Source organism: Centruroides sculpturatus, unplaced genomic scaffold, assembly GCF_000671375.1.
Source record: "Centruroides sculpturatus isolate CEXI.00-Female unplaced genomic scaffold, Cexi_2.0 scaffold373, whole genome shotgun sequence".
Classification (NCBI taxonomy): domain Eukaryota; kingdom Metazoa; phylum Arthropoda; class Arachnida; order Scorpiones; family Buthidae; genus Centruroides; species Centruroides sculpturatus.
In genome coordinates, this window is record NW_019384580.1 from 25,967 (window position 1) to 43,687 (window position 17,721).

Consider the following 17,721-nt stretch of genomic DNA (forward strand, 5'->3'; position numbering starts at 1 on the left):
GGGATAATGATATGAGAATAAATGATCTCTATGAATCGACAAAGAAAAATCTTTGCTTGTCGTTATTACCTATATCTTATCATAGCATCACAGCACCATTAATTTTTAAAATTTTAGTGATAAATGTTATTTAAAAAATAGAAAATGAAAACTAATATGCATCTTTTATTTTAACTGTAATTCAATGCTAATTTAATTAAGTTTATAAATAATTAATAATTAAACTGATGATTATATACNCCAAAAGGGTATAAAAATATTTTGTTTTTCAGATACTCTTCAAGATTAATACCAAATAATCTGCTGTATTGTATTAGGCTATATTATGGTTACATTTAATAATTACATATAGAGTAATTTTGCCTAGAGGTAGGCAATTAAGTTGCCACCTCATAATAAATTTATATTTAATATTTAATTTAGAAAGTTCTGGAAGAAAAGAATTGGCTCAAAGTGGGATTCAAACCTACAACTCCTGCCTACCATACAGATGTATTGTCAGTTACACTACCCACACCTCGATTCAATCTTCGTCTCCAGAACTATTAATAATTTAGATTTTACCATACTGGTTACTCACATTGTCAACTAAGGACACCATCAGCATCCACATAAATTTATAATCAAGTCCTGCTCTGGGCCAATTCTTTTTCCAGAACTTTCTAAATGAAATATTAATTAATTTATTATGGTGAATTAATTGCTTACCTCTATGCAAAACTACTTTAAATCTAATTATTAAATGTAATCATAATACAACCCAATACAATCCAACAGCTCATTTGGTATTAATCAAAACTAACAAGTAAGAGTTATTTGATGTTTATATTTGTATATCCTTCAAGAATGCCACTGTCAAAAGAAATGGCTTTGTACATACAAGTTCGTCCAAGTTTCAAAGAAATGGCCAACATATAGAGAATATTTTATACACAAAGATACATTTTGCTCAAATTGTTCATTTTTCCTATGTATGGCAACTTCTGGAAAACCCTGTAGTACGACAAAAGTTAAAATATAAAGTATAAAATGCAATTAGTTTTCCTTACTTACAACCCTGCCTAGAACTGATATATTAAGAAAGTTAATTTCAAGTCCATAAAACTTATTATACTCACTAGTATAATAAGTTTATTTTGTTTTATTTTAACCTAGATTTATGCCATTAATGGCAACTTATTTTTGTTACTTCTTTCAACCTCTTGAAGTCCACGGTGTTGTAGAAGAGAAACAAATTGGGCATATTTTTTAATCATACATTAGCACAGAAATATTTGATTTATTGTACAAACTGTTAGGCCATAAAGAAATTTCAAAAGAAAGTTGTAACATACTTGCCAACACATTTTAAAACAAAGATTTGTGTCTTGGCAGCCATATATAAATCTTTTAATGCAAGGGCAAATGGATAGAGCTCAAAGGAATAACTAGAGATTGCATACAGAATTGTGAGAAAGAAGACTGTGAATGTTGTAGATAGTCTAATTAGAGACATAATTTATCTTGCATATTCCATAAAGTATAAAATTTTGCACTTTAGTATGTTAATCCTTCACTGAATAAGGTTTTAATTGCAGTCCATATAGGTTTATTAGTCCATAGAGTGCACTGTCCAAATAATCAAAGAAGCTAAAGAAGCTACTTCAGAAGTGTTTCAAATAAGTAACAAATATACAGGGTGTTTCAAAACTATATGTCAGAAATGTAAAGGCAGGTAGAGGGGGCCTAAATAAGCAGATTTTGTATAGGAATGTGGGTACGGAAATGCAGCAAGAGGACGCTGTTGAGTTCGGTGGATGAAACTGCTTTGTTGGCTTGAATCATCATTCCCTGCATGGATTTTGAGCAATATGCATCGTTACACCAATGCTTGAGTGTCTTCATTGGAAGTTGTGCGTGGAAATTGCTCCATGTACTGTACATCCTTTGAGCAGCAACTCCATTTCCTTGTGCAGCCCATACATGAAATACATGTCGGCAAGCTCCGCATTGGTGTAATGATGCATATTGCTCAAAATCTGTGTGGGGAATGACGATTCAAGCCAGCAAAGTGCTTTTATCTGCCAAAGTCAACACCACCCTCTTGTAAGTTTGCCGACCTGGTGGAGATTGGAGACTTAAAATCCCACTCCTCGAACACCAGTGTAAGTTTTCCGATTTCCAGGGGAAATCGTTAATCCCGCGTCAGGATGATCTAGGGTCGTTTGCATGTTGGTGTGGCAGAGGAGACACAGATGACAAGAATTTCACAAAAACCCATTTATTTTAAACATAAAAGTAAACTTACACTAAGGAACAAAAATTGTTCTTTATACAATTGGAGGTTCGAATTGTCAAAGATGTTTCTACTGTTGCTCGAACGAAGGCCCCGGGGCAATGGCAGGTGTGGAGATTTGGCAGTCGGTGTCGGCGGCGTTCTGAGTCCATAGTCATAGTTACCAGTTGGGCACAACAGACGGAAAACTGCTTTTTTGCATTGACTAACTGTGTGCAGGTGCACAATTTTCGGAAAGTCCGTCTGTCCTTGAAGATCGGGGATTATATCAATCTCCGTTCTTGGTTTTGTTTTCTTCTGATTGGCTCCACATCCCTTTTTTCTCGCTCCCCAATTGGTCTCTCGTCTGTCTCTAAGCAAAAGACAATTCCTGTTTGAGTCACCAGAAAGATCCGCTTCGAAGAATCTACTCGACACCATCCGTTACTCTGGATGCAAAATGCTGATGGAACTTTGAAACTTGCGCTCATATTTTCCATCATTGTTGTCTAGTCTGTGACGTTTTTGAAATTTAACGACACAACGCGATGTCCCTTTTCATCATTAACCTTTCCTCTTTTCAAAATTTCTATGTTCTAATTACTTGTATATGAGCAACTTGCAAAGGTCCATCTCTACTGGAGGTCATTCGTTTACAATTATTAATCATTTATAATTATTGTGTTCTGTTTACATCAATAGCGTTTTTTTCTCGTTGCAGTTTCATATGACTAGAACAACTAATTCGATCTTTGATTGGGTTTTAACAATAGACAATTTTTTTTTCTAGTTTCGTTTTAATAAATTTCTAATAATAAATGTTTAATTTCAACTCATTTTTTGGACCTCACACTCTTGCTGCATTTCTGCATCCACATTCCTATACAAAATCTGCTTATTTAGGTCTCCTCTACCTGCCTTTACATTTCTGACATATAGTTTTGAAACACCTTGTATAGTCAAACCTTTCCAAAGAAGGCCAGTATCATATGCAGCTGTGCATCTAATCAAAAGAGGGTGATCACAAATAATTTTTTAAATCATGCAAATAAAAAAGTTATAGCATCAATCCTATTACTTTTGTATCAGACTTCATAATATCATCAAGTTGTATTTAATATAAATAATAGATAAATTTAATTAAAAATTTTAAATTTTTAACATGAAAGAACATCTCTTACTAGGTCTAAGTGAAAGTTTTATATGTTGTGGCTTTAGTTGAGTAACTGATCCTACAACTGCTCCAGCATCACTTAATTCAATGTTCTAAATTTAAAAAAAATGTATCATCATTTAAGTTAAATCTTAAGTCTAAATTAACATATTAACTTATTTAAAGTTAAATATTACCAATAAAGTATAGAAATTAATAATTTAATTTATTTTACAAGCTACAAGTAATGTCTAGAGATGACTTCCTCCATACAAAAATACAGAAAAAAAAATCTAGCAACAAGTTGCATAACTTTCCTGGCATTTAAAACTGTGTATGGTGCCATCTATTATGATATTTTATTAAAAAACTTTTTATATAATTAATTACTATAAAATGGCAAAAAGCTTAATTTTGAAAATAGAGATGAATTTTATAAATACATTCTAAATGCTAATAGCTTAATTTAATTTGATCCTACTCAAAATATGACACAATTCCCCTCTATCTCCCCACCCCTTGACTTTTAACCATCAAAACTTAACAGCATCAATCCCCTAATAGACAAACCTCCCTGCAAAATTTCAGAAATTTTCAACAAAAGACATGGGATTTATTAAACTTCAAAGTGTGCAAAAAAATCATGCCCAACACAAACACAAACATCCATACATGCAGAAACCCCCACTTTATTGCATTTCTTGATGTCTCAAGGTGCTAAGTCCAAAAATGGGGGTCAATTTTTGACCAATTTTGCAACGGAGGTGATCATTTTTTGACTAATTGCCATACTTTCCCTCTGTCATATGTAACAGCCAGGAAAATAAAAATAAAGTTAAAAACAGCAAACAAAACTAAAAATTCCTGGTAAAACAATATGTAAATGTGTGTACAGGCCACCTGCATTACAATTGTTTTTTTCAATTGTTTTGTAACTTGTAGATATAATCTATGAAATTTCACCATTTCAAGAACTTTATAAGAAAATTAAATGTTTAAATTAGTACAGTAAACCTTGTTAAAAGTTTGGGGTTAACAAGTTTAACACTCAATTTTCCAAAATTTTCCTGTCATAAATTTCCTGTTATTAAGCATTTTCTCAAGAATCTATTCACAGAATGATTACAAAATTGCACACAGTTTATGGCAGTTTTGAGTGCATTGTCAAGGCAACCTCTTGTGTCCCAATCAGAATGTTCGTAATATATTGTTTCAGTAAAAGGACAGCTATGAGAGGTTGTAATGGCATAGTGTTGTTTGACATAGAGTTGTAGTGTTTATTTTAATTGTCTGTATTCACATGAAATATATGAGAAAATGAAAATCATGGTCTCATTAAAGGGCAGTGGTACACAGGAAAACAGGTTCAAGTTAAAAATACCAGCAATTTTGATTTAATAAGAATATATTATGCTGCATTATACAAAAAACATATATACCATGCTCCAGGACCTGCAGACAGCTTCAAGTTAACATTCCTTTGAGTTAATGCAGTTTGACTCAGCAAGGTTTTACTGTATTTCAAAAAAATGTTTACTTTAAGAAAAATCTAACCTCAATTATTTTCTTACTACTTGAAGGATTTACTATCTCATTTTCTAAGCAATCTTTCTTGAGAAGATTCTGTGGAGTATCACAACGAGATTGGTCTTTCCTGTAATCCTATATTCAAGAATAATATTTACCAAATTATTTTAAATTTATACTCTATGCAAATTTTATATTTAAAACAATAATAAAATTTACTAGGATTCANAATTTAATTTAATTAATTATGAAAGCTCGTTTTAAAGTAATTTATAGTAATGTTAAATGAAAATTAATTAATAATGCTTACTTCCATTTTAATAAGAATTTAAAAATGTTATTGTTTCGGATCAAAAAACGAGGTTCGAAGAATGCTCTGTCCCACTAGCTTCGGGCTTTCCCACTAGATGGCAGGTGTCATTCACCTTGACCCTCAGAGAGTGCGGTGACCCCACTCTGGATCAAGTGTGTGATGGTACTCTATTTATAAGGCTGGTCATTCTTCTTGCTCTGTCGTTTCCTTTCTTTTACAGAGTAACGTTTGACATATGTCGTTTAACAGACAAAGATACCCCCCTGTAAGTGTATGATGTATCTTTGTGTGTCTGTGTGTGTGACGTATCCTTGTCGCGCGAGTTTGTGCTTTGTTCTAATTGTGCTATTTATGGTTGTAGTGAAATTGCTGTTATTTAAATCAAAAATTCACATTCATTTTTTTGTCATGAAATTTATTGTATTAAATAAATATTTCGTTTTCATTATATAGCTCTGAATGCCGAACTGAAATCACAGTCAATGATACAATTGAGAACAACGAGAAAGTTTTCATAATGGATTTTCGATTCTTCTTATCTGCAAAATTAAAATTACAAGTTGTTATTTAAATATGTTCAACGAGTGAATTATCTTAGCGTAAATAAAGTTAAATCTTAATTAATTACAGTGTTAAATGAAACGTAATTAATTAGCATTTATGAGATGATGCTAACCGATCCACAAAATGAATACGTTGCTTTGAACGTATTATTTTTTATTAGATTAAATGTTTATTATGCCCTACTTCAAAGCATCCTCTTACCATTACAACTGATTCAGAAAACTGCTGAGTCTGTCCACAACGCTCTCAACTTCGTCTTCTCACCGAACATAAACTAATCAAATTCGGTATTTTCTCAGAATAAACCATTCAAAATAATGATACATCTTCGATATAGATTATACACTATTTGTATATACATGTATTAATTATATAATACAGTATAATCTTTCTTTCATAAGAATTTTTTTCACCAGATGGCGCAGATCTTTAAATTACAAATAATTTCAAATAAATTTTAAATATTATTTCATCTATACAGACAGGGGCGGGTCTAGGTTTTTCGGGGCCTGGGGCTTATTGAAGTTCAATAGGGTCTCATTTTTTGTTACATTAAGAATCTTTAAATTGGGGTTTAAAATTCATTTTTAATAATACAGTAGAACCTCGAAAACTCGTCCCTCGATAACTTAGCACTCCGGATAACTGGTCCACACCTTGGCAGGGCGAAAAAATCCTTAGTTAATTAATTTTCATTATAGACAGCTTTATAAAAGTATAAAAGCTCTCAAAGTATTTTTCTGAGGTCTGTCTTATCAGGTAAATTACTGTACACAGTGTATTCATTAATTTTCATTTTCATGTAGTAAAGGCTGTATGCCTTCATAAAGGACGTACTTTTCCTCTGTTTAAGGGTATTTGGGCAGTTTATTCTCTGTTGTATTCTCAAACAAACAATACATACAAGTACAGTACAATATTTTCTGAGGAAACACGCATACTTATCCTTTCGTAACCCCATTCCCGATAACCCGGCATTTTCACAAACTCGGCCACCCTTCGGTCCACATTAGGCCGAGTTTTCGAGGCTCTACTGTAATACTAATGCAAAATAATAGTAAACACGTTACTATAAATTGTGGCTAAACAGTATTACTAGTAAATATGTGATTATATATTTTCAATAATTACTATATTAAATATCGTATTTAATAGGTACACATTCAAGGATTTCCATATTCATTAATATGTTAAATATAATTAGTTTAGCTTTATTCATTTATTCGAACAAATAAATAAATTTGAGTGATTTCTTTCATATTTTTAATCAGGGATTTCGAGAGAGGAAAGCTGGGGATTTTCCTCCGGTTCGGAGAAAACTTGAGGAGGCCATACTGGTTCCTATTTTTATGAAATTATTCTTATGTTTACTAACAAAACATAAAATATTTAAGTGTATTTTATTAATAAAAAAAGAATCACGTATTTCATTTGTTGAAAAAAAATTGCCAAAAGGAAACCCGCTCTACGTCCGGGCACAAGCGTTCGATGGCTCTGATTTTAATGCAAATTAACACAATTTTAGAAATTTAAAGATAATATAAATAAACAGAGTTTTTATTATTTTTCCCAGGAAGCATTTCATCGAAAATACCGAAAATAGTACTTGTATGCTTTACGATAGATAATTTATGACGTTTACAAAGCAAAGTTTACTTTTCTTAATGTTCTGTTACATACTTAACATATAACAAAGTTTGCAAAACATGGTGTAAACAGGTCCTTATATAGAATATTTATGCTTTATTTTCTCTAAATCGTAAAAATAAAACTCAAATAATAATCATATGTAACTTGTATATACAATATTTATTTTATTATTTAGTTTATTTAGTTACTGTATAAAGAAAATATGATTTACTGTTTTCATAAATTTTATGTATAGTTTCATTAATAAGTCATTTTGTTTATCAAATCATNATTTTATTATTTAGTTACTGTATAAAGAAAATATGATTTACTGTTTTCATAAATTTTATGTATAGTTTCATTAATAAGTCATTTTGTTTATCAAATCATATAAGAAAATATGTCATTAGAAATGCTATAACAAATTATTTAAAACGTAGAAAAAAAAATTGTTTCTTGTTATAGAAAATTATGTGATATAAAGAGAAAACATATTTTAAAAATAAAAATCTGTTAAATTTTCAGCACACTTTCTTAACATTAATTTGTCTTATGTATTTTCACAAATGCCCAGAGGGGAGGTCAAAAAGGACAAATTGCCTTGGGCCCAAGGATGTAGGGGCTTCTATACAATTTTTTTTTTCGTTTACTTCTTTTAATATAATAATTTAATTTTGTACAAGACCCAATATATATTTTGTCCAGGCATCCGTTACCGTCTGGGTGGCCTTATGCATTTGTATTTATGCGTATCGTTGTATTATTATATATTTAATTGAAATTACAGTATATACAAGACTGCCCTCCTTCGCAGTAGCGTAACCAGGGAGATAGCCCGTGCCCCTTACTCCCTACAAACGAGGAAAATCAAAGACGAACAAAAAAAGATTTGAATGTGACAAATACACTTATACGTATACATACAATATCTAAGAGTCTACTGCACTAATGGTTACAGGGAAGAATGTAGGTTAGCACGTTCTAATTCAGGTCACCATAATGTCGGTCCTAGTTACACTACTGTTATCTTCCTTTTAATTTCTGTTTCACATTGTTATCAATGATATGCAATTAAACAGATAAGCATAATGTCCGTATTCACAACCAAGGATTAAGCGTTAGAATTAGAAGTTAGACACGTGAAAACCCCCAAAATTCCACGTGTACAGCCCGTTGGTGAGGCACGAATCCAGAGTTCTATAATTTTGGTGTAATTTTATTTCTTAAATTATATTAATTTCGATGCTTAAAAAGAATAAGAAAATATTTAATTTTATGTAATTAATAATATTACATGGATTATTTACCATATAAATTGTATTTTTTGTAATAAATTAAGTTTTACTAACACTCATTTGTCTGAAAAATAACTGATTGGGAGATTTTTTAGTAAACATTTAATAATAAACTAAAGATAATATATCATTTTCTCAGAAGGTAATAACTTTAATATATTTTTAGAAATAAAAAACGCTTTTATTGGTCATCTTTTTCGAGATTGGGAGTTAGAATGAGACTACACCCACTGTATACATCATTACAGTACCTTTAAACACATACATTATGATTAAATTCTACATTTAGTTATGTATGTAGTTATTCGGGATGAGAGGGATGGTGCAAGTGGAGGGTCACTCCTAAAACATTATTAAAATGTATTGTTGTTATAAACTAGCAGAAAAATTTCCTAAATAATGAAAATGCCAAATCAATCTCACATATAATTAAATTCAGTCACTATATTTTTATAAGATTTGGAAAAATCCGATTGACAAAGTAAAATAAGAATGATAATATAAATAATAGTACATTACTAGAAAACACAACGTGCAAATTGATATTGATTCTATATTCTCTCTCGTTAAACTAGGATAATATATAATATTTGAATGACTATTCATTTGACCTCAATATTATTAGAGAATTTGAGAAATTAACAGCTGTATAACTTGCGCAACTGGCAGAAATTTATTATATCAATTCATATATATGTCTACAAATATTGAATGAATTTAAATATTCAATTAAGCTCTAATGTAAATTAGAGTACTTTGGCTAGAATTAACAAGTATCGCTGGTGGTCTTTAAGTGTCTCCATATCCGTTATAATTTTCTTCCTTAATAATTGTTGAATTCATTTAAATCCAAATGAATAACTTATTTTAAAATGTAGCAATAAAATCAAATGAATTTCACTTTATAAATAAAATAAAATGAACTTTATTTGGCTAATCGGAGTCGATTTTTTCAAGTATCAGTTCTATAAACAAACCGGATTGGATTTCCTCTACTACAAAAGGGCAAAGAAGCATAGGAGATAAGCGAAACATTTTTAGAATCAAATTATGCTTGTAATCGAAGTGATAACAGCGTACTTCCATCTAACCAATAATGCTCAAACTACCAAACGCATATGTACTGTATATATATATATATATATATTCTGTATAGTGGCCCAAAAGTCAGTTAACCAAGCTAGATGATTTTTCTTGTATCTCAGTTAATCGACTTCTGGGCCCCCCTCTCTCTCTCTATATATATAATACAATAATATACATATCACATTTTTAATTGTTGCATTTTTATTAGCAGAGCCTCTTTTGAGTGAGTCTGGGCGAGTAGACTAATACCTGCCGGAGGTTAAAAAATACTCCCTCGTATAATCTCATATAAATAGTTTTGTAAAAACATATAAATGATTATTGTTTCTTTGTATTGTTTGTACATATAAATTGACCCACCAATTTAATTTGTCACCCCGTATTTTCCAATAATGTTTCTTAAATCACATTGTATTTTCTCCACTTATCAAAGCTGACTTCATTGAGCTTGAAATATAACATCAGAAACAATTTAATATATAACTACTTTTATTTAGAATCCATTAAGCTAGCGAATTCCAAGCAAGCACTTCTGTTATAAGATAATGCGTCTTGTATACATTTAGTGCATATTTTCAAAATATTATGATATTATATATCAATAGATACATCAAGTTAAATAAAATTTTATTAACTTAAAAAATCTATACATAACTTTATTTTTCATTATATTTGATATAACAGCTATTTATTTGTTTGTAATTGAGTTATGAAATCAAAATTATTATACGCTTAAATTTTATTTTTAAAAATTATTTAATTGATATTTTTAGTATAATATATTTAATTAAAATATTTCTGATTTTCAATTATATTAAGTCATTTAATGAAGAAAACTATAGTAATAAACAGTATTTCTTTCAGGAAACATTCTCGCAGGGGGTATTTTCTGATCTGAGGGGGTGACAAATGCAATTGGCCTGTCAATTTATATACATATTAACATAGAAACAATAACCATTTATGTGTTTTTACAAAACTGTTTATATGAGACTATAGGAGGGGGCATTTTTCAATCTCCAGGAGGTATTGTATTATCCTCCGAGACCCCTCCTGAAAGAAATCCTGCCAATAAAAATACAACACCTTTATATATATATAGTAAGGGTTCTTTATTTAAGGAAAATCCTTAAACATAAATATCGTATTTATATTTAGAGAAACGTTCTTTGACTTCCATAAATATAAATAAAACATTTTATACATAATAGCAAATGATGTGTTATTGCTAGCATAAAAATTTGCAATTTTACACCAAGAATGATTCTTGAAAATTTAATAAATATAGAAGTAAATTTGTATTTTTAAAATTTGAAATTATTCAATATTACAAATAACTTACTTTCATTCTTCTAAGCTGATCTAAAAGACGTCGATAAACAAGACCTGTACTGCTTATGAACTGCAACCTGAACCTATAAGTAAAAAGGTATAATTTAAATATGTACTGTATGTACAAGTAAATTAATGTTGATTTAAAAAATAATAATAATAATACTATACCTCGCGATTGAGAAAGCAGTAGAGAAAAGCAATGAAAAATCCTTGTGACGAAGATAAGATATGTGTTGTATATGACCATACAGCAAATTGTAGAGGAGACCGTTCTAAGGGAGCTGGGATGATATCCAATAAATTTGGAATCCCCAAAAGAGGAAGAAGCAATAATGTAGCTCGGACGGCTTTTCTATTTAAAAAGTTTATAATTACAGTAGTTTAAAATATAAAGAAATTTACTTATTTAATTTTTAAAAAATGCTTTATTATGAACAGAGCTAGGACATCTAGCTCTGTTCATAAAAGTTATAAATGGTTATAGAAATCATAACATGATTTTTAGTGCCTATATGTCCTAGTTCTAGTTATGAAATAGATCTTAAGAGTTACAGATTTAAAAATCCAGTAACGAGATGCATAACTCTCCTGGCGAAAAATATTTGTTTAAGAAACAAACACAGACACATTAACACAAGTTTAAATTTGTGTGTAACGCCATCTATTGCAAGATATTATTAAAAATTAACTTTTGCATTATTATTATTAAAAGCTCAAAGGCTTAATTTTGAGAGTAGAGAGAAGTTTTAAAAACATTGTAAATGCCAACAACGTATAAAATTTCTCATTATAATTTCGACCCCATTCGAGATGTGATACGTAACTCCCTCGACCTTTAACCACCAAAATTTATTAGCTTAATACCCTTTATATACAAGTTACAATGGTAAATTTCGTTTCTAAATCATTATCCCATCCTGAGATATTCAACGAAATAGACGCCACACACGCAACAAACACACAACACATCCCTGGAATTTTTTGCCGTTTTTATGGACTTTTTTGGGTTCAGGGGATCGCAAAACGCCGAGATTTACAAAAAGTACGAAAAATCAAATTTGAAACGATTACAATACTTTCCCGAGTTATAGACATAACAGCCGGAAAAGTAAAACCAGAATATAATAATCCTTGTTTGATATGCTGTCAGATATAAAGTACTGTATAACATTTGCTTATGGATTTACTTGACAGATTAAAACCCATTTTTATTTTGTCGTTAATCATCGTTATTTACTTATTTACCTACACAATGCTAAATTGTTATATGTTACTATTGCTTTGCTTCTGTTTATTCAGTGACTGCAATTAGGTGCTTCTTGGAAATGACCGCAATTGCAAAATAAAGCACTTTAACCTGTGAGACAGCATTTGGCCACTCACGGTATGCATGACAAATATCCAACTGATGAATGTTGTTTTCTTATGTACAAAATAGGGAAACATTCTTTTAAAATCAATAATTCGTTGATTACAGAAAATACATCTCTGGTATTATTTTTCAATTCTAGGTTCTATAATTCATATTTACATTTTATATAATTTTTCGATAATATTCTTTTTGTTCAGTAAATAATTTTTGAATTAAAATTCGTATAAAAATAAAAAAATTCATTTATTTACGAATAAATTACTTTTGAAATGGATTTAAATTGCTTGTTTTATTTTTCAATTAATAAATGTTAGTACTGTGCTGTACATGATCTAGAAATGACATTTTCAAATGAGTGAAAAATAAATTAATTAATAAAGATAAATTATTTTTAATTGCAGCTCTATGATGATAAATAATGATGATAACAGATGTCATCCTAACGTCTGGCTAAGGCATCGGCCTACCACCCTCTGTGATTGAATCTTTTTTTTATACAACCAGGATAAATAGAAGCACCCTCAACTTGCGCCTTGTGAATGGTCGAAATTTGTCACGAAGGAACTGCCGTCGAAGGGTATTTTAGAGAAACGTTTTAAGAGATATTAAAGGGAGAACATGCCATCGAAAGGAAACTTTTTAATTTAAAATAATAATAATAATTTTATTTTTTCAAACGCATCAGTTTTTATGTTTATAAGAAATCTGATATCATTGAAATGTTTTCAATTTTATAATATGAATTTGATGTTATTAGATATTTTGTATTTAAGAATAGAAATAAGTTATGGTTTAGAAATGTAATTAAAAAATAGATATTGAAAGTTTAAAGAGAACAAATTAAAAGTAAAGGTTTCTTCTTCCAATAGTGAGACTAGTGATCGTTATCACGTCTTNATATCATTGAAATGTTTTCAATTTTAAAATATGAATTTGATTTTATTAGATATTTTGTATTTAAGAATAGAAATAAGTTATGGTTTAGAAATGTAACTTAAAAAATAGATATTGAAAGTTTAAAGAGAGCAAATTAAAAGTAAAGATTTCTTCTTCCAACAGTGAGACTAGTGATCGTTATCACGTCTTTCTTAATTATCCGCAATAAACAGAGACCAAGATTAAAATACAGTAATTCGCTTTATTCGCCTATGCATACCAATATTAAATGCATTGTTAAATAGGTAGCAGAAAACTTTGTAGAAGTAAAGGTAGTTACTATTTACGTATGCATAGGATATTAATTAAGGCTTTATTACTATTTACTCATAAGTATATATACCAATCAAATTGACACTTGGATGAGCTCTTTTTGGGAGAAAGTAGTAAGGTAAAAATGTAAATCCTGTATATAATATTCGTTATGTAAACAAATTTAAACAACCAATTTTCCGTTTAACGATTGGGCAGCGATCGATTGTAAACCTTGTTATTGCTGCTTGGAATAAACAGAAAAACGAATTTAAAAACAAATTTATAGAATATATAAAATTTTAATTAAAAATTACTATAAATTAATATAAATAGTAAATAGTTTATTCATGTAATTTCTAATTAATAGTTTTTTTACTATTGTTAATTTTATGTAACATAATATAATGTTCTTTGTTTTATGTTTTATTCTGTATAATTCAATTAATATGTAATTTTTTGTGTAATTCTTGGTTTCTTATTTATATTTAGGAGTATCTGAAAAATGGCAAGGTGCCTTTTGTAAGAAACTTTGTTTTCGAACAATAAACTGTTTATTTATTTATTTAATTATAATTGTTATATTTAACAAGAGATAGTGGCTTGGCGGCCTGCCTTCTGTTAACTTGCTTATTAATTATTTAGCCTTAATAGTCCTATAAAGGAATTTGGCTGTTCGTTTGATATTCGAACAGGAAACCTTTTATGTTGTATTGTATACCAAATTAGTATGTAAATAATATCTTTTATGTAGTTTAATTGACAAATTCATTTTTTAAAATTAAAAATAAAAGCTATTTTCAATTTTTGTTATTTTATATTTGTATTTAATACAGACAAAATTTCGTACATGCAACTTTATTTTTATAACTATGTACGGTACATAAAATTGACAATACAAAGCCGAATCAGTTGTATTATTAACGGAAAGCATCTTTTATTAAATACAACTTATAGAGAAAAAATATAAAATAAACAAGCTAGTTTTTTATCAATTATGTATCAATTATCATTTTTAATATTGATACATAAAATGTACATACTCTTCACATACATAAAAGATGACAGTAAAAATATTTTCTATGAAAGATTTTAATAAATACAGTATTATTAAAATTATGGCTAATATAATTTCTGAATCTGCCTTCTCAGATGTACAGTTATTATAAATACATATACGAGTATGTTACACCCAGTCAAGAATCTACTTCGCATATTCACTTGACACTATCAGCAATTACAATTATATGTAATTGCTGATAGTGTCTAGTAATTGTTTAATTATGTTGTATTTATTAAATTTAAAGTATGTAATATTCAGTGCCCATAAAAAATGACCTAATAGTGCCTATAAGGAAGAAAAAAAAACAAAAAGTAGGGGAAAATCATGGCAAAATAGGGAATTTTCATTCAATTTTTTTTTTTTGAATGGTTAACCTTTACACCGTTACGCGCGAATATTATTAATAAATGATAATTTTTAATATTGTTTCTTAATTGGATAACATAAAATATGAATACAGTATAAATTAATGTAGTAAACATTTGTATGCATGAAACAATGCCTAAAAATTAAATATACTTTTTCTTTCATTTAAAATATGATATCAAAGTTAAAACATTAAAATGAAAAGTTAATTTTTATAAGATAAATTCTTTCTCACGAAACAAAGTTTTGAATTTATCGCTTCCTTGTTACCAATTGGTAATAACAGTCAAAGAAACGATAGAAAGCTTCAGCATTCATACCTTAATCTAATCAGGCTTTTCTCAACCTTTTTCTTACTATCACCCTTTTCTCGCTATTTTTCAAAGCAATCGTCCTGTACTTTCCTATTTGCAAAATATTAAATTAAAAGAATGCTTTATTTGCCTTGTTTATTTAATGTGATCCTTGTGGTTGAATCTTTGCTGCTAGGTTTTTTAATATTTGAATTTAAATTTATAAGTTTTAATATTATATCTCTTCGAGTACATATATCAATTCTACTTCTTTCTTTTGTCACGATTTATTTACTGCACTAAATACACGTTCAACCAAATATGATATTGAAAAGGATGTTGAATGATGTTGGAAAGCATAACAGGAATTCAACCATTTTAGACCATAGGTTGGGATACTGCTGTTTGCTGTATTTGCTAGCCCTAATTCAGTTCATTTCTCAAATTTGTACTTGCATTAATCATTGCATTTTAGTTCAATAAGTTGTTTTTGGATATTTTTATTGACAGATTCAATACCACATTCTAAAAGATTCATTATTTATGGCTGAACTTTGAATGAAAATAACTCTGAAAATCGGCTATTTTGTTCTTTCATTTTCAATAAATATTCTGTGTATTTTTTATTAGTTTAGTCTGAAAGATGTCCAATTATTTCTGTTAACTCGGTCATGCTATTGAAATTCTTCTCTTGTATATTGATTTGAAACAAGTCTAATTTTTCAGTAAAAAGCTTTCAGAACATGTTTACAATCTAGAAACATGTATAATTTACCTTGAAGCTAAAGTAAAACTTTATTTAATTTTCGAAAAATCCATGCTAAAAGTGGATGTCACATTTGTGGTTTCTTATTTCCTCTGTCAATTTTTCCCCCTTCATTTTCCACGAAATTAATTACTGTATCAAACAGGCCTACAGATCTGGTCAAGCAGTTTCTTTTCGAAAGCTATTGGACTTCCGTGTGTAGAAAGTCATATGTTGCTGCTATTCGCTATCAATACAAAACTTTCTAAACAGTCGGTCATATTTGCTGTGAGATTTAATTTTATTAACTGTTTTAATAACTGTTATCAATGACTCATGAAGATCAGAACTGATATTTTTGGCAACTATTGATAAATGCTGATGGTGTATAATGCACTATAAGAATCGAAGGACATTTTTTAAGTGAGCAATAAATCCCTTAACTTACCTACCACTGATGAAGCACCATCCGTTGCGCAGGATACCAAATTTTCAGAGTGCTTGTTTTTCGTCAAAACCAAGATTTTACAGCTTCAAAACTACTTGTAGATAATTCAGTAGTGTCAGTTTCTAAAAGTTTTATGAGCAACAACTCTTCATAAAGTTTGCAGTCATTATCTATGAAACGGACACATGCCTTAAGAATAGCTCTATTATCACTTATTGTAGATTCTTCAATTTGAATTAAGAATTTATTATTTTTTAACTTTTAAACTGACTAGTTTATCACATCACATGATATTTCTTCTCCGAATTGAATCATTGCTTAGTGGTAATATTTTAAAAACATTTACTGAATATTAATGTAGCACAGTTTTCATGAGAATTTCAAAAGAATGCCGTATAACATTTTCAGCAACTGTATGTGCACTTCCAGTTTTTGCGATTATTCCTGCTATTTCATAAGAGGCAATCAATCCACTTTCATTTGTTTGTGTACTTTTAAAAAAAGGATGAACGGTATTTCGTTCTTATAATTGTTTTTTTTTTTTCAAATTTTCGAAATAAGCAATTGGTTTGTTCATTTTATCAGGATGTTTTCTTTTTAAATGTTCTGTAAGTTACAGCTTTATATAAAAATCCAGCAACGAGTTGCTTAACTTGCCCAGCAAATTTAAAAATGCATGTCTGGCGCCATCTGTTATGATATTTTATTTTTAAAAACTTTTTATATTTTTAATTATAATAAAATGGCAAAAAGCTTAATTTTGAGGATAAGGATAGATTTTACAAAAAATTGGTAATGCTAATAACAGTAAAATTGTCATTAAGTCTGACCAGACTCGAGATACCACACACAATTGTCCGAGGACACCCATGACCGCGAGTATACCTCACGGAGAACTTTCTAAGGGAAACTGGCTACTGTATGTGTTTAGGTGTTACACATGTAAAGAAAACTCAGAAAATCCCATGTCACCAGCAATGTTCCCTCTAATTTTTTTGTCGATGAGCGGAACATATACTTCACTGAGCAAAAAAAAATTTTTGAACATATATATATATATGTTCAGAAATTTTTTTTGCTCATATATATA

The 17,721-nt window shown here is 29.3% G+C and overlaps 1 protein-coding gene and 1 long non-coding RNA gene across 2 annotated transcripts in view; both read right to left on the reverse strand.

Annotated features, from left to right (window-relative positions):
• Positions 1-685: 685 nt before the first annotated feature.
• On the reverse strand, positions 686-5,093 carry LOC111624447. Its single transcript, XR_002756577.1, has 3 exons — positions 4,962-5,093; positions 3,436-3,520; positions 686-993 (listed from the first exon to the last, which is right to left on the reverse strand). It is a non-coding gene; the product is annotated as an uncharacterized LOC111624447 (long non-coding RNA).
• Positions 5,094-5,304: 211 nt separating this feature from the next.
• The window catches only part of LOC111624446 (PDF receptor-like), a 54,786-nt gene continuing 42,369 nt past the window's right edge, over positions 5,305-17,721 (reverse strand). Inside the window, exons 9-11 of the mRNA XM_023367282.1 lie at positions 11,325-11,508; positions 11,164-11,236; positions 5,305-5,786 (exon numbers count right to left, since the gene is read on the reverse strand). Coding sequence (XP_023223050.1) covers positions 11,174-11,236; positions 11,325-11,508 — 247 coding nt within the window. The 3' untranslated portion in view covers positions 5,305-5,786; positions 11,164-11,173. The remainder of the gene's footprint in view (positions 5,787-11,163; positions 11,237-11,324; positions 11,509-17,721) is intronic.